This window comes from Hippoglossus stenolepis, chromosome 10, assembly GCF_022539355.2.
Source record: "Hippoglossus stenolepis isolate QCI-W04-F060 chromosome 10, HSTE1.2, whole genome shotgun sequence".
NCBI classification, from domain to species: Eukaryota; Metazoa; Chordata; class Actinopteri; order Pleuronectiformes; family Pleuronectidae; genus Hippoglossus; species Hippoglossus stenolepis.
In genome coordinates this window covers 12,282,559-12,306,064 of record NC_061492.1, presented here as the reverse complement: position 1 = coordinate 12,306,064, position 23,506 = coordinate 12,282,559, and the positions used below count along the sequence as shown (strand labels likewise).

The 23,506-nt window shown below is 43.7% G+C and overlaps 2 protein-coding genes across 3 annotated transcripts; one reads left to right on the top strand and one right to left on the bottom strand.

Moving 5' to 3' along the window:
• Positions 1-170: 170 nt before the first annotated feature.
• rpap1 (RNA polymerase II associated protein 1) lies at positions 171-17,017 on the bottom strand. Of its 2 annotated transcripts, none has more exons than XM_035168115.2 (27): positions 16,903-17,017; positions 14,773-14,972; positions 14,505-14,653; positions 14,213-14,305; positions 13,841-14,003; positions 13,531-13,695; positions 13,128-13,358; positions 11,315-11,430; positions 11,071-11,169; positions 10,416-10,517; positions 10,178-10,345; positions 9,798-9,977; positions 9,484-9,618; positions 9,229-9,399; positions 8,105-8,262; positions 7,804-7,974; positions 7,501-7,696; positions 7,273-7,382; positions 6,362-6,557; positions 5,819-5,965; positions 5,448-5,590; positions 4,567-4,999; positions 3,792-3,910; positions 3,464-3,695; positions 3,139-3,315; positions 1,801-1,857; positions 171-1,271 (listed from the first exon to the last, which is right to left on the bottom strand). In XM_035168115.2, the coding sequence occupies exons 2-27, from the start codon at positions 14,966-14,968 to the stop codon at positions 1,122-1,124; spliced, it is 4,257 nt and encodes a 1,418-aa protein (XP_035024006.1). In that variant the 5' UTR covers positions 14,969-14,972; positions 16,903-17,017; the 3' UTR covers positions 171-1,121. The 2 variants fall into 2 exon arrangements, with proteins under 2 accessions (XP_035024006.1, XP_035024007.1); XM_035168116.2 differs by having other exon boundaries at positions 16,860-16,932.
• Positions 17,007-23,266, top strand: si:dkey-13p1.4 (transmembrane protein 151B). Its single transcript, XM_035168117.2, has 3 exons — positions 17,007-17,063; positions 17,285-17,792; positions 20,503-23,266. Exons 2-3 carry the CDS (start codon positions 17,631-17,633, stop codon positions 22,129-22,131), a joined length of 1,791 nt encoding a protein of 596 aa, XP_035024008.2. The 5' UTR covers positions 17,007-17,063; positions 17,285-17,630; the 3' UTR covers positions 22,132-23,266.
• Positions 23,267-23,506: the final 240 nt, after the last annotated feature.

The following is a 23,506-nucleotide window of genomic DNA, read 5'->3' as shown; positions in this document are numbered from 1 at the left end:
AGGGAACAAAGCATCCTGCTCATCTGGATGCATTTTCTTTGATTGCTGGTTTTTGACCCGATTGTAATCTATGAAAACCCATTGAAGAAAAACCATGTTTGCGGCAGTTTCCATCAGCGTGTATTTGTGATGCAGCCACAGGTGCTACAAAATTTGCTGCAGAGTTTATACACATTCGACATCTGGTTTTATTCACAAAATAAGACAATTGCAGGCACTTGTTAAGTAGGATATTAATCTTTACTCTGAGATGCCAAGAATCGTACTGTGTTGTTTTTACAAAATGTGGCTGACACACAGTAAGTCTGACAAAGTGCTGGTGTCACAAATTAATTTTTTCATGATTTAATTCCTCCTATTTGCTTCAGAGGAAACCTCGCTGTGTCTGCACTTCATTATTAGCTTAGTTTGAATTTTGCTTTAAGCTGTATTGTGGTTCAGAGAGGTTAAATTTAGAACACAAACGTTTAGATAATTTCCAGGGATAGTCCTGTAATATTACCAGCCGTCACAGCAGGAATGGCTTTGTTTATCTGTTTTTCACAGCAAAAAGCATCTCAGCTGTGCAAGATACAGTCCAGAAACGGTACAGATTTGTAGTTCAGATCAAAATAAAGGGCGAGTCCGATGACGGGTGTCATCTGAGCAAAGGAGCGGAAAGTGTGGGGTTTAGAAACAGGGGCGGGACCACTGGCAGATCACTGAAGGTAAAACTACAGACCATCTTTTGATGATGTCACACGTCAGTAATGACGACTGAACCCTCATTGGTCAGACTGTCATCATGTTGCAGAAGATGTAATCAAATTCTAAGATGGTCTCTAATTTAGCCCTAACTGCTTCTTCACTCAGTTCTGTCTGAGTCAACCTCATGTCTGCTTTCCTGTGGCAAAAAAGCCCACAGAACATTTTCTCGTGACCACGTTGCTTCTTGTTCCAAACCATCTTGATGAGACACTTTTATTGTTTTAAATTATGGCCTCACTATCTCTCCATTGCCAACTTCTCTTTCCCAGAATTCTCTGCTCTCCCTCATCTCTCCTTCCAGTCCTACACTGTCACTTCTCTGTATCGTCTGTTTCTGACTCACTACCCTTAGTTTTTCCCACTGTCTGCTTCACTCAGTCTCCTTTGACATCGCTGACGTCCTGCAGACCCAGCACACCCCCCAACCGCTTCGCCCTGATGGGAGGCAACTGCTCGTACATGTCGAACCCGAACTCCGAGTTCTGCTGGGGGAGACGGAAGAGCAGCAAGTGGTTCCTCAACACCTGGAAATGAAGAGGATAGAGAGATGGAAGTGAGACGAACATAGACAGTTTATAGACGAAACTAGTGTATTATATCATCTACTTTTATAATTAGAAGTGCTAAATCAGGTCAAGTTTAAGCAAAGCAAAAACTGTCTGAAAGGCTTTATTGAAAAACTGAATTCCTTAAAAAAAAAAAGAACTCAAAGTACCTTCTACATGAAAAGACTAAAGAACGAGAGGATCGCCACACACATAATTAATCAAAAGACATAAAAGCACAACAGCTACTGAACATTTGTGACAAATTAAATAAAAACTAAGCTCCAAGAGCCATAGATGGGAAAAGAAAACAGTCCAGCAGTCCAACAGTGATTTGGACGTGGTTCAACGAGATGGAAAAACAGCAGGAAAGAGACTTGTCTGTGAGCAGAACGTGGAGAAAACATCTTTAGAACGTGAGAAAGCGAGGGGAAAGATTGGTGCGATCAATAAACACCTTGCAGTGTCTAAAGATCAGAGAGAATGAGAGAGTGAAGGAGAAGAGTACCTTGTCAGTCAGGTAGTAGATTTTCCTCAGCATACTGTGTCGAGCTGCTTCGACCTCCTGGAAAAGGACGAGGAGATTAAAGATCAAACCCCTCCTGCATGAACTCGAGTGACGCACTGAAGTGTTTGAAAAAACGCTTCACATATGAAAGTTTTCAGCTTCACTGCTCTGAAAGAATGTGTTTCATATTGTTGGATGTCAGCTCCAGAAATCTCACAGTTAAATAGCCGTTGCATACCGTGACACAAATTAGTATTTATGAACGCGAGGAAGTTGCATTTGTGAGAGTCAAGTCTGTGGCTGCTCCACTGACCGTTAATCAGTAACGTGAGGATTGCTTTTGTAGACTCATAAAGCACTTGCACCCAATGAGTTTATGTGATGCCGAAAATGCACGGAATCCCTGTAAAAGTGCTGAGGCCCTTTCCACAAGTCCACGGTGCAGCTGCAGCCCCTTCTGGGTCTGCTAAATCATCACACATATGGAACTTCGCCTTAGGTTCCGCTGTGGCCAATTTAGAAAAGCCACAGAGCACAGCACTTATCATAAATACATAATCAGAACATATAAAAAGGAAGCAGGACAACAGATTCCATCAGGAGACGGCTTGGAGTCATTTTAGATGCCTTTCGGGAGCTGATTTTATAAATCACCAAAACATTTCCAGCGCTGAAAGAGATCACTTATTTGTGTCAATGCTGATCTTTATTAAATTCCTTCAATTTATTTCACTGACTTCTTCCATATGTTTTTTAGACTCTAGGACATGTGCACACATACATTCATACAGAAACCATTCAACAATAACAACATTGTTAGCTCTTTCGGGACATTTATGATTCTATTAGAGCCCGACCAATATGGATTTGATATTAGGGAGGTAAATTATTTATATAAAACTTTTTAAAATATAGATTTTTTTCCCAAAGTATTTCTGCACAGGGATCTGTACAGGACAGCCTACGTCTCTCGTCGTCAGCTCAAGATAAAATATGGACAATCTACTGTGAGCTGGACATGAGGCTTCTCATATCAGACATTAGGTTTAGGGTTATGATAAATAGAGTTCATAAATAAAGTGAATATGAAGCAAGAATATTTTCAGCATTGCTTTGACAATTTAATTCACTTTTCAGGCTCCAGGCGTTGAATCTCTACTTCAGCCGTTTCTGCAGCGAATGCAGTTGAGATTTTCACATCTTCAGCTTCTTTAGGTGCTAAATTTAGCTTCTGTCATTGTTACAGTTTGTCTTGCAGGGTATTTGCAGATAATTAGCTTGTTTCTAGCAATTTGTGGACGTTGTGTTTGTTCCATTGTGTGCCATGCAGTGTCGTACCTGTGCTGCAGCGTCCTGAGAAAAGATGAAGGAGTTGACGTGAGACAAAGCCACCACGTACAAGATCGGACACCAGCGGAGCTTCAGGGTCCCGGTTAGTAGACAGCGGAAGTAGAGACGGAGGAGAGGGAGGGAGTCTTCGGGGGGAGAGGTGAAGCGCTCGATAGGGATGGACAGCTTCAAATGAGAAGACAGAGATTTTAAAACTACTTCTAATCCTCATCACTGAATCATCACAGAATATGTAAAAGAGACAGATAACTGTAAAACTGCTGAGAAAGATGAAAGGGCAGCTAATGACGAATAAAGGTATCATCAATATTACCTGCTCCAGAGTGACTCCCAGTGACCTCAACATCCCCATATGTTCCCCAAACACAGCCAGCCTCATGGTGGCGTTGTACCTCCTCTGCAGGGGTAAGAGGACCCAGCAGCCAAAGAGTCGGTCTCCAAAGGACACAGCTTCGAACTGAGCCAAAAGAGCTGAATACAAGTCCAGGAAGGAGGCTAAACCTGGAGGAGGGACGTTCAGGTCCAAAGAGTCCAGCCTGGAGCGCCTGCAAATCGAGAGCCTCTGTTTATCAGGATCTAAGCCTCGTTATTTTGGGCTCAAGAGCAAGAATATTACACATTGTAAAAATGCTATATCAGACCTTGTCAGCAGTCTGAACAGACCCCAGGTCAGTTTCTGAACAGGTCTCTCCAGGAACAAGTCACTGGAACACAGGAACACACAGGAGAGGCGGGCGAGCTTGGCGACCGGAGGGATCACCTGACAACAGGACAAAAACACACAGTTAAAGAGAAGCTTCACCACCAGAGGATCAAGACTAAAGACAAGTATTTGTGTAACATAGACATATAATTATGGCTTAAAATATTATTATCAACTAGTCTGTTTGAATTATTGATTATTATAGTTTCTCAGAACCCTGAGTAATGCTGTTACCTCAACATCAACCTAACAAATGTTTTCACTCGTCTGTCTGATTACGCAAAAACTACTGATCTGATTTCCACGATACTTGATGGAACCATGCGACACGGGCCAAGAAACAACCCATTCAATTTTGACATGGATCCAAACAAAGGGGAGGATCCAGGTACTTTTTAATCAATCTTTTCAACATTTTTCAAGGGAATAATGCCTGGATCTCGGGGAGGATATCCATGAGTGTGTGCAATGTGATGCAGCTTGATTTAAGGGAACTTTTGGGCTTTGGCGGAGGTGAGCTGAGTGTCAGTTTAGTTTAGTTATAGATGGAACTGTCAGAGTCTAAAAATAGATAATTTGTTGTTTTGGATGTTCTTGTTCAAATCACTGGTCTAATGATTCTATGTTCTGTAGAGATTGAAAAGTCATCTAAAAAGGTAATTTATGTGATTTTCTACTTGACAAAATAAAACTGACTGGACTTGAACTTATACCTTTAGAGCTTCCTCTCTCCAGACCTCGAGCAGCAGCAGCCACTGCAGACAGTGGGTGACCATCTGCAGAGACCCGTGAGGCAGCTCCTCCACCGCTAACGCTCCACCATCAGGCGCACCCGCCCTTTCGTACAGGCTGAGAAGCGGGAGGAATGGCCAGTCAGACGGCAGGGTTGGACCTGTGAGCTCTGGGAGGAGATGGGAGTTGATCCAAGGGTTGCGGCCCAGGAATGCGTCTCGTGACACCAGTACGGTGGACTCCAGATGGGCCAGGTGAGTGAGGAAGCAGCCCCGGATGGATGGCAGCTGGACACAGGCTTCTCTCAGGAGAGCACCAACGGTCTGGAGGGAGGGAGATGTGAGGTGATGTGTCTCCTCGTGGAGCTTCAGCTCCCCCAGCTCTACAGCCTCCGGCCCTCCGCTGTGGCCCTCACTGCGCGGTAAACAAAACAAACACAGACTGAGTGACACTGGATTACAGAGGAAGTGAAGAACGTCAGACAACACTCTTGGGGGAAATGGGTCGTAGGTAAATTTAATCTAATTCCAAAGAAATGTGATTTTGAATATAATCTAATTTGTGAAGTTAGATTATAACAATGAGCCCTATTCATGCGGAGTTTAATCGAGTCCAAGTGGACGAGGTCTTGGATACTTGAGTCGTCACTTCTCGTCAACCAGAGTCTTACGAAAATGATGAAGAATCTCCACAGACAAGTATGATACTCTTTTACAAGCAATAATCTACATGATTATTTATAAAGGAATGTATGAAATATGGTGGAAAAAAAAGTCAGAATCACATCTCAGGCTCATTAGGCTGATGATGGTGTTGGCACCAAACCCAAAATGATCCCCGTAAAATAAAAAAGTAAACTCACGATATAAAGTCCTTGCTGAAGATGACGGTGGAGAGCAGTTCATGTGCCAAGTACTCACTGCCTGGTAGCAACCATGGCAGGAGAACCAGCGCCACCTGGTGGTAGAGTGATGCATGTTTTGCTACTTCTGCATCAATGGGAACCTGAGAAAAGAAAAATATATAAATATATGAAGTAAAAATGAGGAAAACACCATCAGGCTGGTGACGATAAAAATATAGACGTAATAAACATCAGATAAACACAGATTCAGTCTGAAGCTGTCCAAACATCATGGTTTAAAGAAATAGTCCCACCTGCACTTACACATAATTATACATGTCATCCTAATTAAACACATATGTAAAAGCCTTGGGCAGGTTTTGATTTACCAGTCTGTGTGCCAGCCTGAGCAGGAGGTAGAGGAGGTGATGCTCATGTCGCAGAAGCCAGGCTCTGGTGTGAGACAGGGTGGGTGTCGCCTGACTGCAACTACGAAGGTAGACAATCACAGGTTCTGACAGGAGGAGGCCACTGAACTGGAGAGTGGGAGTGTGGAGAGAAAAACAGAGAGAAACAGAAAATAGGAAAGATGAGATAAATGATATGGGATTGTCTATGAGTTGCCACAAGATGGCAGCAAAATGTAACTCAATGACAGGCCACAAGAATAGAATAGAAAGCCTTTATTTTCATTATACTATGATACAGCAAAGTGTACAACTATAAACTATTATAACTATTATAACTATGTGCCTGATAGAGCTGAGAAGATGCAGGTTTTTATTCCAAACAAATACTACACCTTTTACAAATTACTTCTTCGTCTTTGACTGGATTTAAGCAGTTAAATACCCCAATGATCACCTCACCTCCTGTCCCCGTCCTAGCACAATATATAGTATAAAGAATTCAGACTCTTCTGTACAGCCTACCTTACAGCTTAGACCTTTGTGGATGCCTGTGAGTGTCTGCAGGAGGAGACTCAGACTTGTGAGAAGAGGGAAGGGGGAGCTGGGGCCAACCAGGCCTGGACGATCCCTCCAGCCTGGGCAAGCCAAACCTGGGAGGCTCGGAGTGGGCTCTGGGCCCTGATGACTAGACTGGGCCTTGCACACCACTGAGGAAGACCTGGTGAGACCCAAACAAAAGTTAATAATTAATCAAATGTTTCGTAAAATGGATCCAAAACATTTGATAGGAAAAACAAAATGAGAATTACTGCCTCATGGGTGTAAGCCAAGGAAATATGATGACAATCTGTCTTCTGTTCCTGAGTTATATCATTGAATTATAACCAGGGAAGTGTTTTTGCAGAACATTAAGATGCCACCGTGAAGTTGACCATTAACTATCAATTCATTATTTTATCCCATCAGACATTTGAGGTAAATTTTCTCATAATTACTGTGTGAATGAGTGACGGAAATACGTGTGCTGTGAGATCACAGTGACCTCGACCTTTGACCATCAAATTCCAATCAGCTCATCCTTGAATCCATGTGTCTGTTTGTGACGGATGTGATGATAAATCACCTTCAGAAAATGTGAGGTCCCAGTGACCTTGACTCGTGATGTTTGACCACCAAAACCTAATCAGTTCATCTTTGGGTTTATGTTTTCACCTATTACCGACATTTGCACTGTAAAGAATCAAGTAAATAACCAGCCGATGGGAATGAACACGACCTGAACCCCAATATCATGTCAACATTTTTGTAGTGTGAATACGACATTAAAAATGCTTTTACTTTTTTTTTTTTAAGTAACTGTCATCTGTTTTCACTATGTCGATATTGAGTGTAATATCTGACAAAAGAAGTAACTTTAAGTAAATCAAAAGTACCTGAGGTTCCTCATCAGGTCGCGCACAACATGGTGAGAAAACAACGGGAAGAGAACCTCAGATGTGAGCTGCTCCAGTTCTTGAAGAGTCTCCACTGGTTTGAAACATTTCTGAGGAACCGAGATACATCATACAGACATGTGTTGTCGATTAAACTCATATTTATTATACTGTTGAGGCTTCACAATGACTGACACATACACACATACAGGTAAGAAGAAATGGTACCTGTCTGGAGAGCTGATGATAATAAGCTTCTAGGTAGACGAGGTAAGCTGGTATCAGAGTTAGGCTGCTGTCTTTCTGAACTGGATTATCAAGGCTCTTAACAAATCCCTTTAAATGGCCCAACATGGAGGTTTGCAGTCCTGCGACATGACCCCAGGACACTGGAGGAGGAGGGGGACCCTCTTCTCCCTGAGAGCTGAAGTAAAAACAGAGGGAGAGCCATGTAGATAACAAGGAGAGTGGTGTGATGTGTCATGTAACAGCATGGTTTTCTTTATCTATTTCTTATTCCTCTGTCTGTACCTGACCATGCCGGCCTGTAGCTCCTGATGGCACCCTGCAGTGTGTGTGACCTGTGTGAGCAAAGAGAGCAGAGCCAAAACTCGCTGGAGCTGCAGAGGCAGCAGATGATCCGAGGGGTTCAGCGCTCGGTGAACGGACTGCAGCACCTTCACTAAGGCCGAGTACAGGTCTCTGAGGAAAAATAACGACAGCAATCAAAGACGAGCAGAGGTGAAAATCAAGCATCTAGCAGGACAACGGATCCGGAGCGATAGAATCAGAGCTAAGAAGAAAGTAAATACGCTTTGTAGTGTGAGCTTACATGTATAAGTTACAGGCCTGTCCGTAGGCGGCTGCTACAGCCCACAGCCTGTAGGCCTCAGTGGTGATCCTGAGGGCCTCGCTGGGCTCCAGCAGCAACTCACTGACCTCAGCACTGAGCAGACAAGACACACGCTCCCTCACGCCCAGAGAGTTTAACTGGGGAGAGGAGAGAGGAAGATATATTATTAATGTATACACGCATGTAGGAAAAATGGAAAAACATTAACACAATCTTAGCGGTGAAATTCAACAGACGATACAGATAAATTATGTAAGAAGTATATTTAAGAAACTATAAATGATTCTTATTTATTTTTTATGTAGCTATTGTAATGGGAAGTGAGGTCACTCTCTGGCTCCATAATACATCTTGTGATCCATGTCCAGTCCGGTCTCTTTTTCAATGTTTCTCTTTTCAAAAGTTGGGTCTTCCTGTGTTTTCTTCCATGAAGGAAACTTTCATTGGACACTGATGTACCATTGAGCTCAGCCTTTATCTGTCTTGATGTTACCCTATTTCTCCATAGTTCTTTTTAAACTTTTCTTCTGTTCAATCTGGGGTAAATTTTCCTCTGGTGGCCACAACGTCTTAATAATACTGTAACCTCACGGGAACACTAAGGAACATGGAGATCGCCTTGTAGCCTTTACCTGGAGCATGCTGCAATTATGTTCTGCCTCATCGTGTTTGACGTGCACACAATGATCCAAAACCGACAATTGTGAAATTAGACAATAGTCTGCTTGAAATATCTCTTCAATACACAGATTTGTCGCCACTTCCAGATTTGTTTGTTTGTTTGTTTAAGATCTTTGTAGAATAAGCAACAATTCAGACCTTTTCACAGTTTCTTTGTTGTATAATGTGTCAAACCAAAGCCTGGTTGTGAAGTTTATTTTCTATTTACTTTTCTTTAGCATTGCATGGAAAGCTAGCGTGGTACGTTAGCAAGAGAGCCAGCTATGATGTGTGTCCCGGCATTGATGTAACGTGCAAGTGTGAGTGCTCATCAAAAGGTACCAACATTATTAACCATGTCTGCATATGCTGTCAAAATAGAGACATTTGATATATAAATCCTCAGTGATAAGTAACCTCTTTGACAGATTACAGACACGTACCAGTCTGGCACAGGCATGTCTGCCAGAAGTCGCCAAAACTCTTAACAGCTTCATGGCGCTGGCCTGTGGGAGTCCATAAACAGACAGAGGCAGGGGTGAAGACGGGGCTGTCCAAGAGGTGGGAAGAAACTCAGACATCACTGTCTCCATCAGGCGAGGACAGTCCAACACCTGAGGGTGAAACACAGTTTAAAATACATTTTATATACATTATATATTATAATATTTACTGTGTGGAGGTGTTGCTATAGTTACCTGTGTGGCAGAAGAGGACGAGTGCCTCGCGATACGAGTCAGGATGCTCAGGACGTCCTGGACCACTCGAGGAGATGGTCGGAAAACCTCAAGGATGTAACGTAGCCTGGGGAGCAGTTTCATTTTGAGCAGACCCTAAAACACAGGAATAAAAAAAGAATAAACAAATAATCATTCAACCTTCATTTACAGGACTTCTCCACTTCTCCACATTTACTATCATAATACTACTTTAAATAATAACACATACATATAGTAAAATATATACATATGGAACAGGAATGGAGACAAAAGGATTTATTCTGCTCGTTTACCTTGATAACATCCTGCCTGGCCACATCATGATCAGTCTTCCTCTCCTCCTTCTCCTTGGCTGTCGTCTTCATAATCTCGTCCAGCACTTCATCCTCCTCATCTTGTTCCTCCTGAGCAGACGGCAGCAGAGGGAACGAGGCCAGGCCGCGAAACCAGGAGAAGGTGGAGTCCAAACACTCCTGAGAGGAGAAACAAAATGGATAAAAACCACTGGGGCAAGACACTGGACTCATATGAACAGTGACAATTTGTTCAAGATAACTTTATTTTTTTAACTGACAGTATAATAATCTTGGGATATAAATTTAACTTAAATCTGTCTGTCTATGAAAAAGACTGATGGTTTTTGGACGTGCTGTCAGACATCAGGTTGTCTTACTTCATCTTCTGCACACACAAGAAGAGTTTTGAGTGCGTGCACCGCTGCAGACATCACTCCCTCCACGCTGTCGTCCAGTGCAAAGCGGAGCAGGAAGAGCAGGCCGGCGTCGAGCACAGTGGACGTCACGCTGCCTTTCAGAACTGACTGGTATTTTCCAGCACATGCCTACAGGATAAAATAATGTGAGTGAGAACAGACAGTGTAGGTATATGTGACAGAAAGAAAGTGAGTGTACCTTTGAGAGGATGTTGGCCAGAGTGCCGAGGGCCAGACTCCTCTGCTGGATGACCTGACTCCGAGACAGCAGGAAGAGTTCCTGCAGAGAGTAACCTGCCCTCTGGAGGGAGAAATCATAAGTGTTGAGAATGAAATTGTTACAGACAAAAAACAAACCATGATATGACAATGATTCCAGAATAAAAGGCTAAAACTGACATTTTATTCAATACTAGCAGATGTTCGTAATAAATATGCTCACTGGAAAAAATATATAACAGTTTCTAAGTGACCCCAAAGTTCAAGTTGTCAAATCATATGCTTGCAAAACACTGCATTCAAATGGACAATACTAAGAACTAAAATAGAATTACCACCTCGCTGTCTTTTATTATAATAATAATAATTCTAGACTTACAACCTTTTACTGTTGACCACCAAATTTGTATCAGTTCATCTTTGAGTCCAAATTGTGCCAGATTTTAAGAAATTCCCTCAAGGCACGCATTAGAAATAACTTTAACGAGAAATGGACGGACAACCTGAAAATGTGCTTGCAGCCATGGCTGTCACCAGCACTAAGGGATCAGGAGCTGTACTCAGCGCCATGAGCCACCTTAATAACACAAAGGTTAAACACTAAAATATGAATACTGTATTTTGACTTGACTGACCTCTGGTTCCTCTCCATGATGGTGCAGACCCAGGTGGGTGGGAAGATCCTCAGTGGGTGGAATCAAGCTCCCAGCAAAGTCAAAGCGAGCCTGCATCTCCTGTCAGGGCACACAGAACCAAAACAGACTGTTGGCTCAGGTAAACAATGTGCGTTCACTCAGGAAAAGACTTTTCACCTGCCAGGCTGCCACTAAGGCTTCGAGTAGAATTGAATGAAAATGGCAGGCTTCCTCAAACCCCTACCTTTCTGGTTCCTTTCCTTCTAGGTGCAGGCAAGTCTCTCATCCACTCCAGCTTCTCTGGCTCCAGCTTATCCATGTGGACCCATTCTTTCTGAGGCTTCACCAGCAGATCCTCCTCTGAATCACACACGCACACACACACAAACAGGTTAGACTGTGAACAAAAGCTACCACTACACTGAGAAAACCATCTTTTTTTTTCTTTGTTTGGAGTGTGGATTTTTTTCATCATCCAGTAAAAATTCATTTCAGCTACATCATATCATTAGAGTATCACATGTCATATCAAGTATGTAGTTGTGACAACACTGTAAATCACATCATGACAGCACCATATAGCCAAACAATATGACAATATAAAAACAGCATAGTCAGGAAATCAACTCTATTTAATGAGATAATAACACTGGCAGCAAAGAGTTGCTCACATTCAAATACCATACAGCCAGATGCTGCTGCTGGTGGAGAAATGCATTCAAAATGTTGTATTAGTACTAATATATGCTGTCTGAATCTGGTCCAAACATTTATGTCAAAACTGATAAAAACATAATATGCAAAATGTTAAATGAAACCAACAGTAAAGCTGACGACGAGATGTAGGTTGTAGCTAAACTTAAAGATGCTCTGAAAAAGAACCAAGACGTTTTAAAGCTTCAAGTTTGGGATTTTGTCCAACACCAAATTTTGTTTTTTGAAATCAGAAGTAACCATACCTGCCTAAGTGAGAGCTTGAGGACACTCTACCCTCACCTACACCTGCACCCATTGGACAGTACTATCTGTCAATCACACAGCATCCATGCCTTAAAGCATACATGGTTTATCATCTATATGATTCTAATGGGACCAGAATTAACAAAATGAAAATCATGCTGTGTTAAAGAAGACTTGAAACTAGCGATTGTGACCATAAACTCCAAGGGAAAATGATATGTGATGTTATCAAGTGGGAAGTTGGGTTTATGGACTTCATTTTGCAACCAGTGCAGTCGCCCTCTGTTGGTCATTCGAGAGAATACTGGTTTCAGGCACAGTGGCTCCACTTTCCATACCCAGAGTCTACGTCCATTTTTAAATACAATCTATGGTAAGAAGCTGAGGAGTTGTCGGGCTATATATTCTCAACCCCAATGAGGACATGTTGCTTTCTCTTGAAGAGAAAGTAGTAGGCGAGGCAATAAATAACATTTGTCCAGAACAACAAAAAAAAAAAAAGTTTTACTTGTTCTTTTTTAGCAAAAGAGAAAGATATAAATAAATCATGTGCACGATCTGTCTTCATATGATCCATTAGCAACACTACGATCAGGACTGGGACTATTCTCTGAATCATCTGCAGTAACTTAATTGTGGAGAGTGGCTACTTCTGGCTCAGCCCGGCCGGCCTGCTAATCACACAAAGTGAAGTCAATGATCAGCTTTATGTCTGGACTTGAGCCATGCAGCACAAGCATCCCGCATGAGTTATACAATTAGCATCCAGCCTTTATACACAAAGGGGGGGGGTGCTTAAGAGAGTGGAGAGTAAAGCAAGAGCAGGAAGATCAGGACGGATGAAGAGAAGGAGAGGCAGAGAGCCGTATAAGTTGGGGTGTGAGCTGCTGAGATGAGATTTACAGCATCACTGATCCAATAATTATACAGCCTCAGCAAAAGGGGTTACAGCCTCACTAATCTGAAAAAAGCAAGAGGTGATGTGCAATGATTACACAGTTTAGTAATCCACATAATCTAAATCCAGTTTGTTCATATCTTGTGCAGGAGCTGTTCAGGCAGACGTGATTTAAGGGTTTGGTTTCAACCAATCATACCCGTCATAGCAGGTGGTGGTGGCTCTTCCTCCTCCTCCTCGTTTCCCTCCATCTCCACCTCTTGGGCTTTCTGAGACAACACAGCGGCAGCGGAGGAGCATGACTCTCTGCTCACGTTTTCAAGAGGACAATTCTCCTTGCTGCTTTTGCCCCCGGGCTGTTTGGATGGGGAGGCAGAGAACGGTACACTCTGGGCTTTGCGAGATCTAACAAACTCCACCAGTCTCGGATCTGGGAAGCAGAAATAATCGTGTCACACACTGAGGTATCGGCAAAAATAGAAGAGGTTCGGATGCACGAGTCGAGATACAAACTCCACCAAATTACTGTCCATGACGGTTCATTACATTTAAATCTTTGTTGGATGCCTATTAACTATCGTGTGGATAAAAGTGCTGCCTACCAAGATGAGTCAAGAGTTTCTTCTGCTCCTCCTGTATCTCCAACTGAGACATTGTCTGGAGTCTGGCCTGGTTCTCCCTGTGGATCCTCTGCGTCTCTCCTGAACTATCTGGCCCCCTGAGCCCCTGACCAGACACCAGTCTAGGAGCAGAGACTAAAGGTGGCTCTGGAGAACAGAAAGGAGTGAGAATGCAATAATGTCAAGAGTAAAACAATGTATGTTTCATTTTAAACAATAAGTAGGACATCAGTCATACACTCCTTGAGAAGTCCAACTTATCAGCAGTCACATGAAGTTAAGTCGTGATCACCTGCATCGTCACACTGATCTGTGTCCATGCTAGTCTCAGGAGGGAGGTTCTGCTCAGTGGGTTCAGCTGCACAGTGTAACGGTGTCTTTCCTTCCTTGAGTCTCTGAGCTGCAATCTGACGAGCAAAGATGCTTTTCTTTCCTCCAACTGAGGACAGAGGCACCTGTGTGTAAGGTGAAATTTACTTAAAAACGAAAACCAGGATCATTTCACAAGTATAAACAAAACAACAATAACTTGTGAGTAAAAGTCTGTTGTGTGCATAAGGAGAAAATATTTATGACCATGGTTAACAGCAATTGAAAACAGTTTTCCACACTTTCTCAATCAAAATTCCGGCAGTTTCAGAAGAAATGAAATCAATATCTGTACCTGACTGCCGTTTTCTGAGCGGTGCACTACTTTGGGGAATGCCAAGCCTGTGAATGCCGGCAGAGAGATTGGAGTAGAGCTCGTATCTCTCTCCTATTCGGGGGAGAAAAATTAACAACTGAGGCTGTGAAATGTGACAAGAAACAAGACCCCAACTAAAATCTGAAGAACTGAGAAAATCTTCACATCAAAATGAATTAGAAAAACACCCTGTATTCAAACTGGGAGAGGTCCAACTGAGAAAAGAGCCACTGATTCGCAGCATGAGTTCGGCTTTACAACCAGCACTTACAATGATCCTGGAGAGAACAGCACTGATGTGAGTGTCATGTCTGTCCAGCCTCGCCTCAGGATCCTCGTTCTCGAAGGTGACACAACTGGCTTTAAAGCGAGACTTCTTTGGGGGGGCTGGCGTCAGAGAAGGGAGCTGGTCTGGAAGATCTACAATAAAAAGACAGATCGACATTATGTTTGGGGCTTCCCTAAAAATAGGGCGTACTGTTTATGTTGGTTAAGAAAACCCCCCAAAATGTGGACAGTCAGCAAGTTAACCTTCGTACCTTCTATAGTGACCATGTCCCTCTGACGTCCTTCATCCTTCCCATTTTCTTCTCCTCCTCCCTCGCCTGCCTCGCCTCTCCTCTTGTCCGGCCGGCGGATCACATTGGCAGCGGAGGGGGCACCAGAGGTCAGAAACTTCTGCTGCTCTCTGAGGAGGTCTTCCTCTGAGTCACTTGGCTTGGGACGTCTCAACATCCCTCTGAAGGACACAAAAAGAATAAATTAATGCCATTGGCACGGTTGTATCTAATTATCATATACAATTGTGTCTCAACCTGAGGCCAACCGTGTATCTCTCAAACACCTGACCCTACTGTTCCCATTCATTAATAGATATTTCATCGACACTGCAACATTAAAGTTTTAAACTACATCAACGTTGTTCACACCTGCCGTCCACACTATACTCCAGGAGGTTTTGAGCCCTGAATATGGAGATGTTTGGAAACGCTGCTGACAGACTGTTTTGGTTTAAAAAAACCACTGCGGTGTTGTAGTATGAATGTGCATAAACCAAGACATTTTTTCTACTAACTGCTGAGTAGACAATCTGCTTCCTGTTTACACCAGCAGACATACACAGTTTAATGAACCCGATGTCAGCTTCTAAACTGTTAATTTCGTATCTCATTCTTTATCCGTCACCAGGGGCGAAACAGTTTGGAAGCTGACATCGGGTTCATTAAACTGTGTTTGTCTGCTGGTTTTTTCTGAGACCATCTTAAATTAACCTCATAGTAGTAGGTTTGAATACTGTAAGAATCGAGAAAAAGCAATCGTCAAACTGCAGCTCGTTCAGAATGCAAAGAATCAATTTTAAAATATTACTACTTCTCTACAAAGCACTGAATGGTCTCGTTCCCTAAATACATCTCTGAGTTACTATTTGGCTCTGAAGCATCCAGACTCCTCAGTGTTCCCAGGATCAGAACAGAGCAGGGTGAAGCAGCATCCAGTTTCTATGCTCCCCACCTGTGAAACAAACTACCTGAGGTCTGCTGAAACTGTCGAACCATTCAAATCAGGGCTTAAAACATTTGAGTTTACTGCAGCTTTCTCATGAATTCAATTCATAGCATTTGGTGTCTTTTAAATGCATTTTACTGTCTTGAAGGGATAGTTCACCCAAAAAATTAAATTCACTCATTATCTACTCGCCAATATGCCGGTGGAGGGGTGGGGAAAATGTTTAAGTCCACAAAACACTTTTGGAATTTCAGGGGTAAACAGCGTTGCAGCCAAATCGGATACAATAGAAGTCAATGGTGACCGATTCTTCGAACGTATAAAAACAACAGAATAAAAACATAAAATGCCTCCATACTGCTCCTGTGGTGTCATCCCAGTGTCCGTAAGCCCAAGTGTCAAACTCGACTTAAAACACCATCATTTGCACTGTGTTTTTAGCCTAAATGTCCTCTGATATCCTCCTCCTGAGCCGCGTTCATGCGTGGATCTGTTGTTTTTTTTACATCTGAAGAAGTACTCACCATTTACTGAACTTGTATTGGATTTGGCTGCAACGCTGTTTACCCCTGAAACTCCAAAAGTGTTTTGTGGACTCAAACACTTCCCCCACACCTCCATCGACATAGTGGTGAGTAGATGAGGGGATTTTCATGTTGGGGTGAACTATCCCTGTAATCTGTTATAATTCGATGCTTTGGTGTTATTTCAATGTGACTTGTCTATTTTAATGTATTTCTGTGCCTCTGTAAAGCACCTGCCTTGTGTCTGAATGGTGCTGCACAGATACATGTGCCTCATACTGTGAATTAAACATCAGCTCACATTGAAAATCAGCCTGGTTAGTTTGGCTAATCTCATCACGAGCAACAACACTGATATCTAGAGGTGAAAGACGAGGCAGACAACAACAAACTTAAACGTATCAAACGTATAAATGTCTCTTTTCTAACGTGAGCTAACTGTAACTTCATCGTTTTCACGTGCGGTGAAGTTTCCACCGGACATATGATGAATGTACCGTACGGTCCGCGTTAGCTTAGCGGTTAGCTTGAATTCTCTAACCTCCGCTCAGTCGAAGCGTTCAAATCTTAACAAAAAAACAAAAGCACGCAGTCACCAGAGTGTGTGTTTGTTGTGTTTGTGTTGAGCAGAGATCTGACCTTCAGCGCAGAGCAGCTTCCGCGGGTCATCAACAGAACTGGAGCCGAGCACACACGGGAGGCTTTCAGTGTGACACCGAACCTCTCCCTTCAAAATAAAAGCACGGAGGGAACGGAAGGCCTGGGGACTGCGCCCGTCCGTCTCGCAGAAGACATATCGGGTAATTTAGATGATAATATTGTGCTATAATACATTAAACCGAGTTATTTGTGGATTATGTTTAATGCATGTTCTCATTCGTGTCGCCGGACGTCCGAGATGATTCATATCCGCCTCCTTCCTCCCGCACAGTCGGACAATCTGGATGAACACACAGTGTATGCGGTGTTGTTTGTCTCTTTATTGATGATGCACGGTTTGATCCGGTGACTTCCTCCCCAGAGCCCCGGCCACACTGACGACAACCCGGGCCTGACTGCACCATGGTCAACCTGCTCTGCCTCTGCTGCGGTGAAATCCCTCAACTCCGCCCCCCTCAGCCCGGAGCGTCGGGAGGACCGCGGCGGGATCCCCGCTCCGTGCAGCCGCAGCCGCATCAGCACCAGCCGCAGCAGCATCAGCACCAGCCGCAGCGGCTTCAGCCTCCTGGCTCCGGCCCAGACTCTGTGAAGCTGCGCGGGGCCACGAAAAGCCAATGGGGGGATCTCCAGAAAGTGAGCATGTGAAATCGCAAAGAGGAGGAGTGAGTTTCTAACCCTCTCCCTCCCTGACATGCGAGAAGTGCAGGATGCTCTCCTCAGACCGGGACTCTGCGGGGGACACGACGGCCAGCGCTCCCAGTGATGCTGAGGGAGAGGAGCAGGAGGAGCAGGGGGAGCAGGGGGAGCAGGAGGTGCAGGAGGAGCAGGGGGAGGAAGATCCAGAGACTGGGAGTGATGCTCTGGAGGAGGTAGGTGTAGACATCAACTAAGTTTCTTTATCTTAGTTCTAAGTTGGATAAAATAAAAGACATGTGGGAATAGTTGGTTATTTCAGTTTTATTTCAAAATCATATATCAATCAGCATATGAAATAAAACAAAATAAATACATTACACAATACAGCACAAAGATATCGTGCTGTAACAGGGACTAAAAACACGTTCAGACTTTTGTTCCGGTGTTCCAGTCTGTCGCCTCAGCCCTTATATCATCAAAAATAAATTTGAGTCAGTTGAGTTATAAAATTCCTCAGCAGAGCGGGAGAGGTGCAGGGACAATGCAACAGCCCCAGACATGTTGCTGGCACGCATACATCTCGGGATGCTTGAGCCAAATTATAAATGCATACACCATATCTGAATGACTTAAGGTAAAGTAAGAAATGATAACTGCTTCTTCCTGAAACATTAATCAAGGCCACAATCAGGTGCAAGTTTACTAACTAGACGTGTTTTACATTATTTAGACAACATTTTCTTTTGTGTGACTCCATAAGAGACTGAATTCAGATTTTGTTCTGTAGTGGCTCATCCTCTCTGTGAAATGTATTTTAAATTACACGTACGATTCCTTCCACCTGCAGCCAAACCGAATCTTCTCTCGCTGAAATGTCAGAATAGTACATTTCACGTAATGGCCACAGTCGACTCCAGTGATGTGGAAACATGCCGTCACCAGCAAATGGGTGGATGTTGCTCTGGATGGAGTTGTGTCTGACTGCTTTAATCAAGGCCCCATATACCTGAGTGTTGATCTCTTTCATTCAACCTGCATGTGTCTGCTCCATCATCCTCTCTGTCTCTTCTAGCATGAAGTAATGATTCCATCTGGACAGTCTGCTGCGTGCAATCAGCCATGAACAGACAGTAAAATGACACAAGTTCACTACAGACATTGCATATATGTCCTTTATATATATATAAATATGATATTTATATTTATATATATATATATAAGCTACAGTGGATTAGATTTTTGTCACAAACAAAATTTCCTGTTTATCATCAGCCAGCAGATTTAATTCAGCTGACTGTGACAAAGGATATACTGGTTTTCCATCTGAGCTTTGATTTGGATAAACTTGTCAGGGTTTAGAAATAGAGGTATTTAAAATGTGAGAATAAAAACATGCTGGAAAAAAACTACCCCATAATGTTATTAAGGTGAATGAGTACACAGTGTGTAATATCAGCAGTCAGGAGCCCTGGATGAATGAGATACTCCTTCCTCTCTCGTACACGAGAACCGAATCCTCATTTGCTCCATAAACAACTGAGGTGGAACCATGCAGCAAAGTGACATCTCCACCCCTGTGTCAGTGCAGTAATGGATGGCCGCTTGTCAGCATAAATCTTTTCACTCCATAAAACACCAGAGGTTGTCGACAGCAACGCAGCCTGGTCTCATGGGAAGAAATGTCACCACGACGACCGGATAAGAATATTACAAAGGGCCCCAGAGTCGTGCAAAAATCTAAATGAATGTGTCTGACGAGATGGGATCTAATTACAATATTTAAAAAGTGAAGATCCTTAACTACCCCTCTCACAGGTTATATACTGTATATATTGTAAACTTTCTGGTTTAATCTCTTCATGTTTTAAGGGTTAAACTGCAGCTTCTTTCACTGTCAGTGTAACTGATGAAATAGCTTTGTCTTTGCTGAATTGGACAATTTGACTTATTGCAAATGTGAGCACTTTGTGTTTCTTGTTTGTTTGCATAGAGCTCACCACCCATGTCCCCATCAGATGAAGTGTAAAGCAGGGAGATATGTTATTATATTATATTATATTATATTATATACAGTCAATTATTAATTACAGCATGATAAAAATGGTTTTAATGATTCTGGGGGTAAAAATCCCTAAAAAAAAACATTCTAATTCACAATTTATTATTGTATTTAAATATTAAAATATTACCATTTACATTACACCTATCACATAGCACCTGATGGTTCCAAACATGAATGATCACACCTGCAGCCCCCCCAAGGAAATATGAAGGTATGAGTTGATACACCGTTAAGATGAATCTACAAATTGTATACTGTAAGCCCCATTACATTTAGGGCCCATGTATAAATATGTATCCTATCACAGAAGCAAGTAACTGTGCCTCTATTACATATGTATCATTTTTATACGGTAAAATGTCCCACTCTGTAGATATCTTTGTCAAAATGTATTAACAAAAGTGTTATCTGTGTTAATGTTATCTGTTTACATTTTTAAAAAAGCAAATATTAGATATTGTATTAATGTAAAATATATTAAACTATCAAACATTTATATTGATATCTGCCTACTAAGCTCAGAGTCAGCTGGGCTCTATTTCTAACTATGATCACTACCCTCTGGTATTAATGTGACATCTTTACTAGCCGGTGCTTTTGCCAATCTAAATTAAATTAATGTCAGGATGAGAACACCTCAGTTAATATTTGTCTGTCAGCTGCTTTGACACTCAGCCTCACAGGGACACAACTTGGTGTAATTTAATTCTGCGGATCTTTCTTTGGTTTGATTTACTTCACGCTTAGCTATGGGAAAAGCTTAGTGATTTATCATGCAGCTACCTCATTTGCACTTCTACTGCAAGTCATGATATCACTGCCATGTTTCCGAGGCTCATTGCTCTAAAGTGCATTTCCCTCATTACTCTCTCTCCCTGCAGCAGCATCCAGTGCAGCAGTCCCTGGGTGCTTGTGTCTGCCGGGAGTCCCACTGGCGCTGCCTGCTGCTCTCCCTGCTCATGTACAGCTGTGTGGGCGTGGTGGCCTGGTGTCAGCTCACCCGGGTCACCAAGATCAGCTTCAACTCTGCCCTCACCTCCTCCTTCACGGCCTCCTTCACCTCCTCCATGCGGGGGGCGTCTGGGATGGGGGGCGTCGGAGGCCACTCGATGATCTACCACGACAGCCCCTGCTCTGACGGCTACATCTACATCCCCCTGGCCTTCCTGCTCATGCTCTATGTGCTGTACATGGTGGAGTGCTGGCACTGCAGAGCCAGGAGCGACCTGCAGTGCAAGGCGGACGTGGATAGCGTGTACGAGCGCGTGCTGCGGATGCGGCAGGCCCAGCCCTGCATCTGGTGGAAGGCCATCAGCTACCATTTTGTGCGACGGACTCGGCAGGTCACGCGATACCGTAACGGGGACGCCTACACCACCACGCAGGTGTACCACGAAAGGGTCAACACACATGTGGCAGAGGGAGAGTTTGACTACAGCCATTGTGGGATGAAGGATGTATCGCGTGACCTCAGTGGCCTGGAGGAACATCCGGCCGCTCGCTTGCGCTTCACCAAGTGTTTCAGCTTCACAGAGGCAGGTCCAGAAAACGATTACCTCAACCAGAGAGCCAGGTTCTTCTCTGAAATCGAGGGTTTGGACGATTACATGGAGGCCAGGGAGGGGATGCAGCTAAAGAACGTGGACTTCAGAGAAAACCTGATCGCCTTCGTGGACCCAGATAGGATGCCCTGGTACACTTCCCATGTGGCCTTCTGGCTCGCAGCTCTCTTCATGCTCTCCTGGCCTCTGAGGGTGCTCATAGAGTACCGCACTTCTTACGTGCACTACCGCATAGAAAAACTATTTGGGTTTGAGTACAGCAGCCCGTCGCCTCTGGATGAGGACAGGCCGGTGGGGAATAACATCACTTGTGCGATTCCTCGAGTAGACACACTGGACAGCACTGAGATGGAGTGGCACATCCGCTGCAACCGCCAGGTGATCCCCAGCTACTCAGAGGCCATGCTGATAAACATGAGCACAGCCGACTCTAACTCACTGCATGACACTGAGTGCACCTCATCCTCCAACGGATTCCTGTTGGACAGCAGCCAGGCAGCTCAGAACTACGGTGCTCTCCAGAGCCAGGACGAGTGCGGGCGAAGCAGCGAGCCGCCCGCACAAGGAAGCGGGGAAGGCAGGAGGAGGACCATCACCAGCTCCAGCTGCTCCTCCATCTTCTCCTGCCGGGGAGCACTGTTCCAGTCCCACCTCTCCTCGGACACGTCTCGCCTGTCTCTCTGCCGCATGTACGGCTCCCATCGTACCGTGGCACTGTGGAGGAGCCACAGCAGCAACCTGACGGACCCCTGCTGTGTGGACGAGCAGTGCTGCAGGTCCGACTCCAGCCAGCTGGCCCTCAGCGACAGTCCGCCCACCTACAGGGACGCTAGTTTCTTCCCAGTTCTCATAGTGCATCGGCCGGAGGGCTGTGGTAGCGAGGATGGGAGGGAGGTGAGGCGTTATTACATACGGAGAGGGTCGTCCTGTGTGGAGACGTCTCTGTGAAGGACAAACAGAGGTCGACAGGTCAAGATTGATCAGTAACAATGGACAGAGTCAATATTTGATTGACAGAATGACATTAATGACAACATATGGAGAAAGTCTGCTTTTTCAGGAAATTCCACTGTAAATATGAAGCTGCAGGTTTGATGTATCTAAATGCACTGGGACATTCTCACCTTGACACATCCTCCTTGTAGCAACAACATTCATTGAGTGTGTTTGTGTGATTTTTGTTACCTCTTGAGGACCTTCTCCAATATAAACACTGACCTTGTCATGGGGACTAAAGCCTGGTCCTGATGAGGCAAACAAAATTACTGAGGTCCTGGTTAAGGTTAGGAGTAAGATGTGAATTGTGGTTAGTGTCTTACAGACCATTTACCATTTTGTGGACGGTCGCAGTTGCCCCATAAGACTACGTTGTAGCCAATGTGAACGTGTTATGGCTGCTGGTGTAGGTGATCTACTGGACCAATTCCAAAAGTTTTAGCAAGTACCATTCATTTACAAACCAAATTTATAAACATAGGACCCAGAAAATACCGGAATTCCCCTTTAAAGTTAGAGGTATGAATTTGACATGGTTAAGGTTAGGGTAAGGCTTTGATTTGACGGTTAGATGGTCCTCAATGAATGGAAGTCAATGCAAGGTCCTAATGAGGATAGCTTCGCAAATGTGTGGCTGTGTGCGTGCGTGTGTGTGTGTGTGTGTGTGGTGCACGTGTGGGGCGTTTGTGTAGGCTGAGGGTATTTGACACATGACACTGCATGATCTGATCATTTTCAAAAATCAAGGGAAGGAAATCTTCACCAATTCGTATGTGTGTTAAATACATGCGTGGCGACACCTCCTGGAAAACCGTCCCACTTCGAGGCATTATTGAGAACAATAAATTAAAAGAAAAGATAGAAAAGAAATGTTGCATGTCATTACCAAAGGTATTGTGTTTTGGTTTATTGATTAACAGCAAGGTGAAATCAAAGACATGAGTATTCTGCTTTTTGTTTTTGATTTTTACATAAACAATTTTTAATTAACACTACAAAGCATTAATCCATGAGACATATGTGAACGTGAGGTGAATGTAAAACTGCAGGAAATAAAAGTGGTTCTGAAGGACCGTTGCATATTTCACATCAACTTGTGATCTTTTTACCTGTCCCTGTCTGATTGAGATGAATGTTTTCAAAGTTTAATAGTTTAAGGAATGGTTTAACATAACAGGAGGAGATTTTATCTCGAGTTTCCTCTTAATCTCTACACACAGTGTGGATTAGCTGCCTGTTGAACCTGCTCCTCCTCTGATGAAGGATGAGCAGCACTCAGGTCATTTTGTTTGTGTGATGAGGGATTCAGGGTGTCACAAACAGGGGG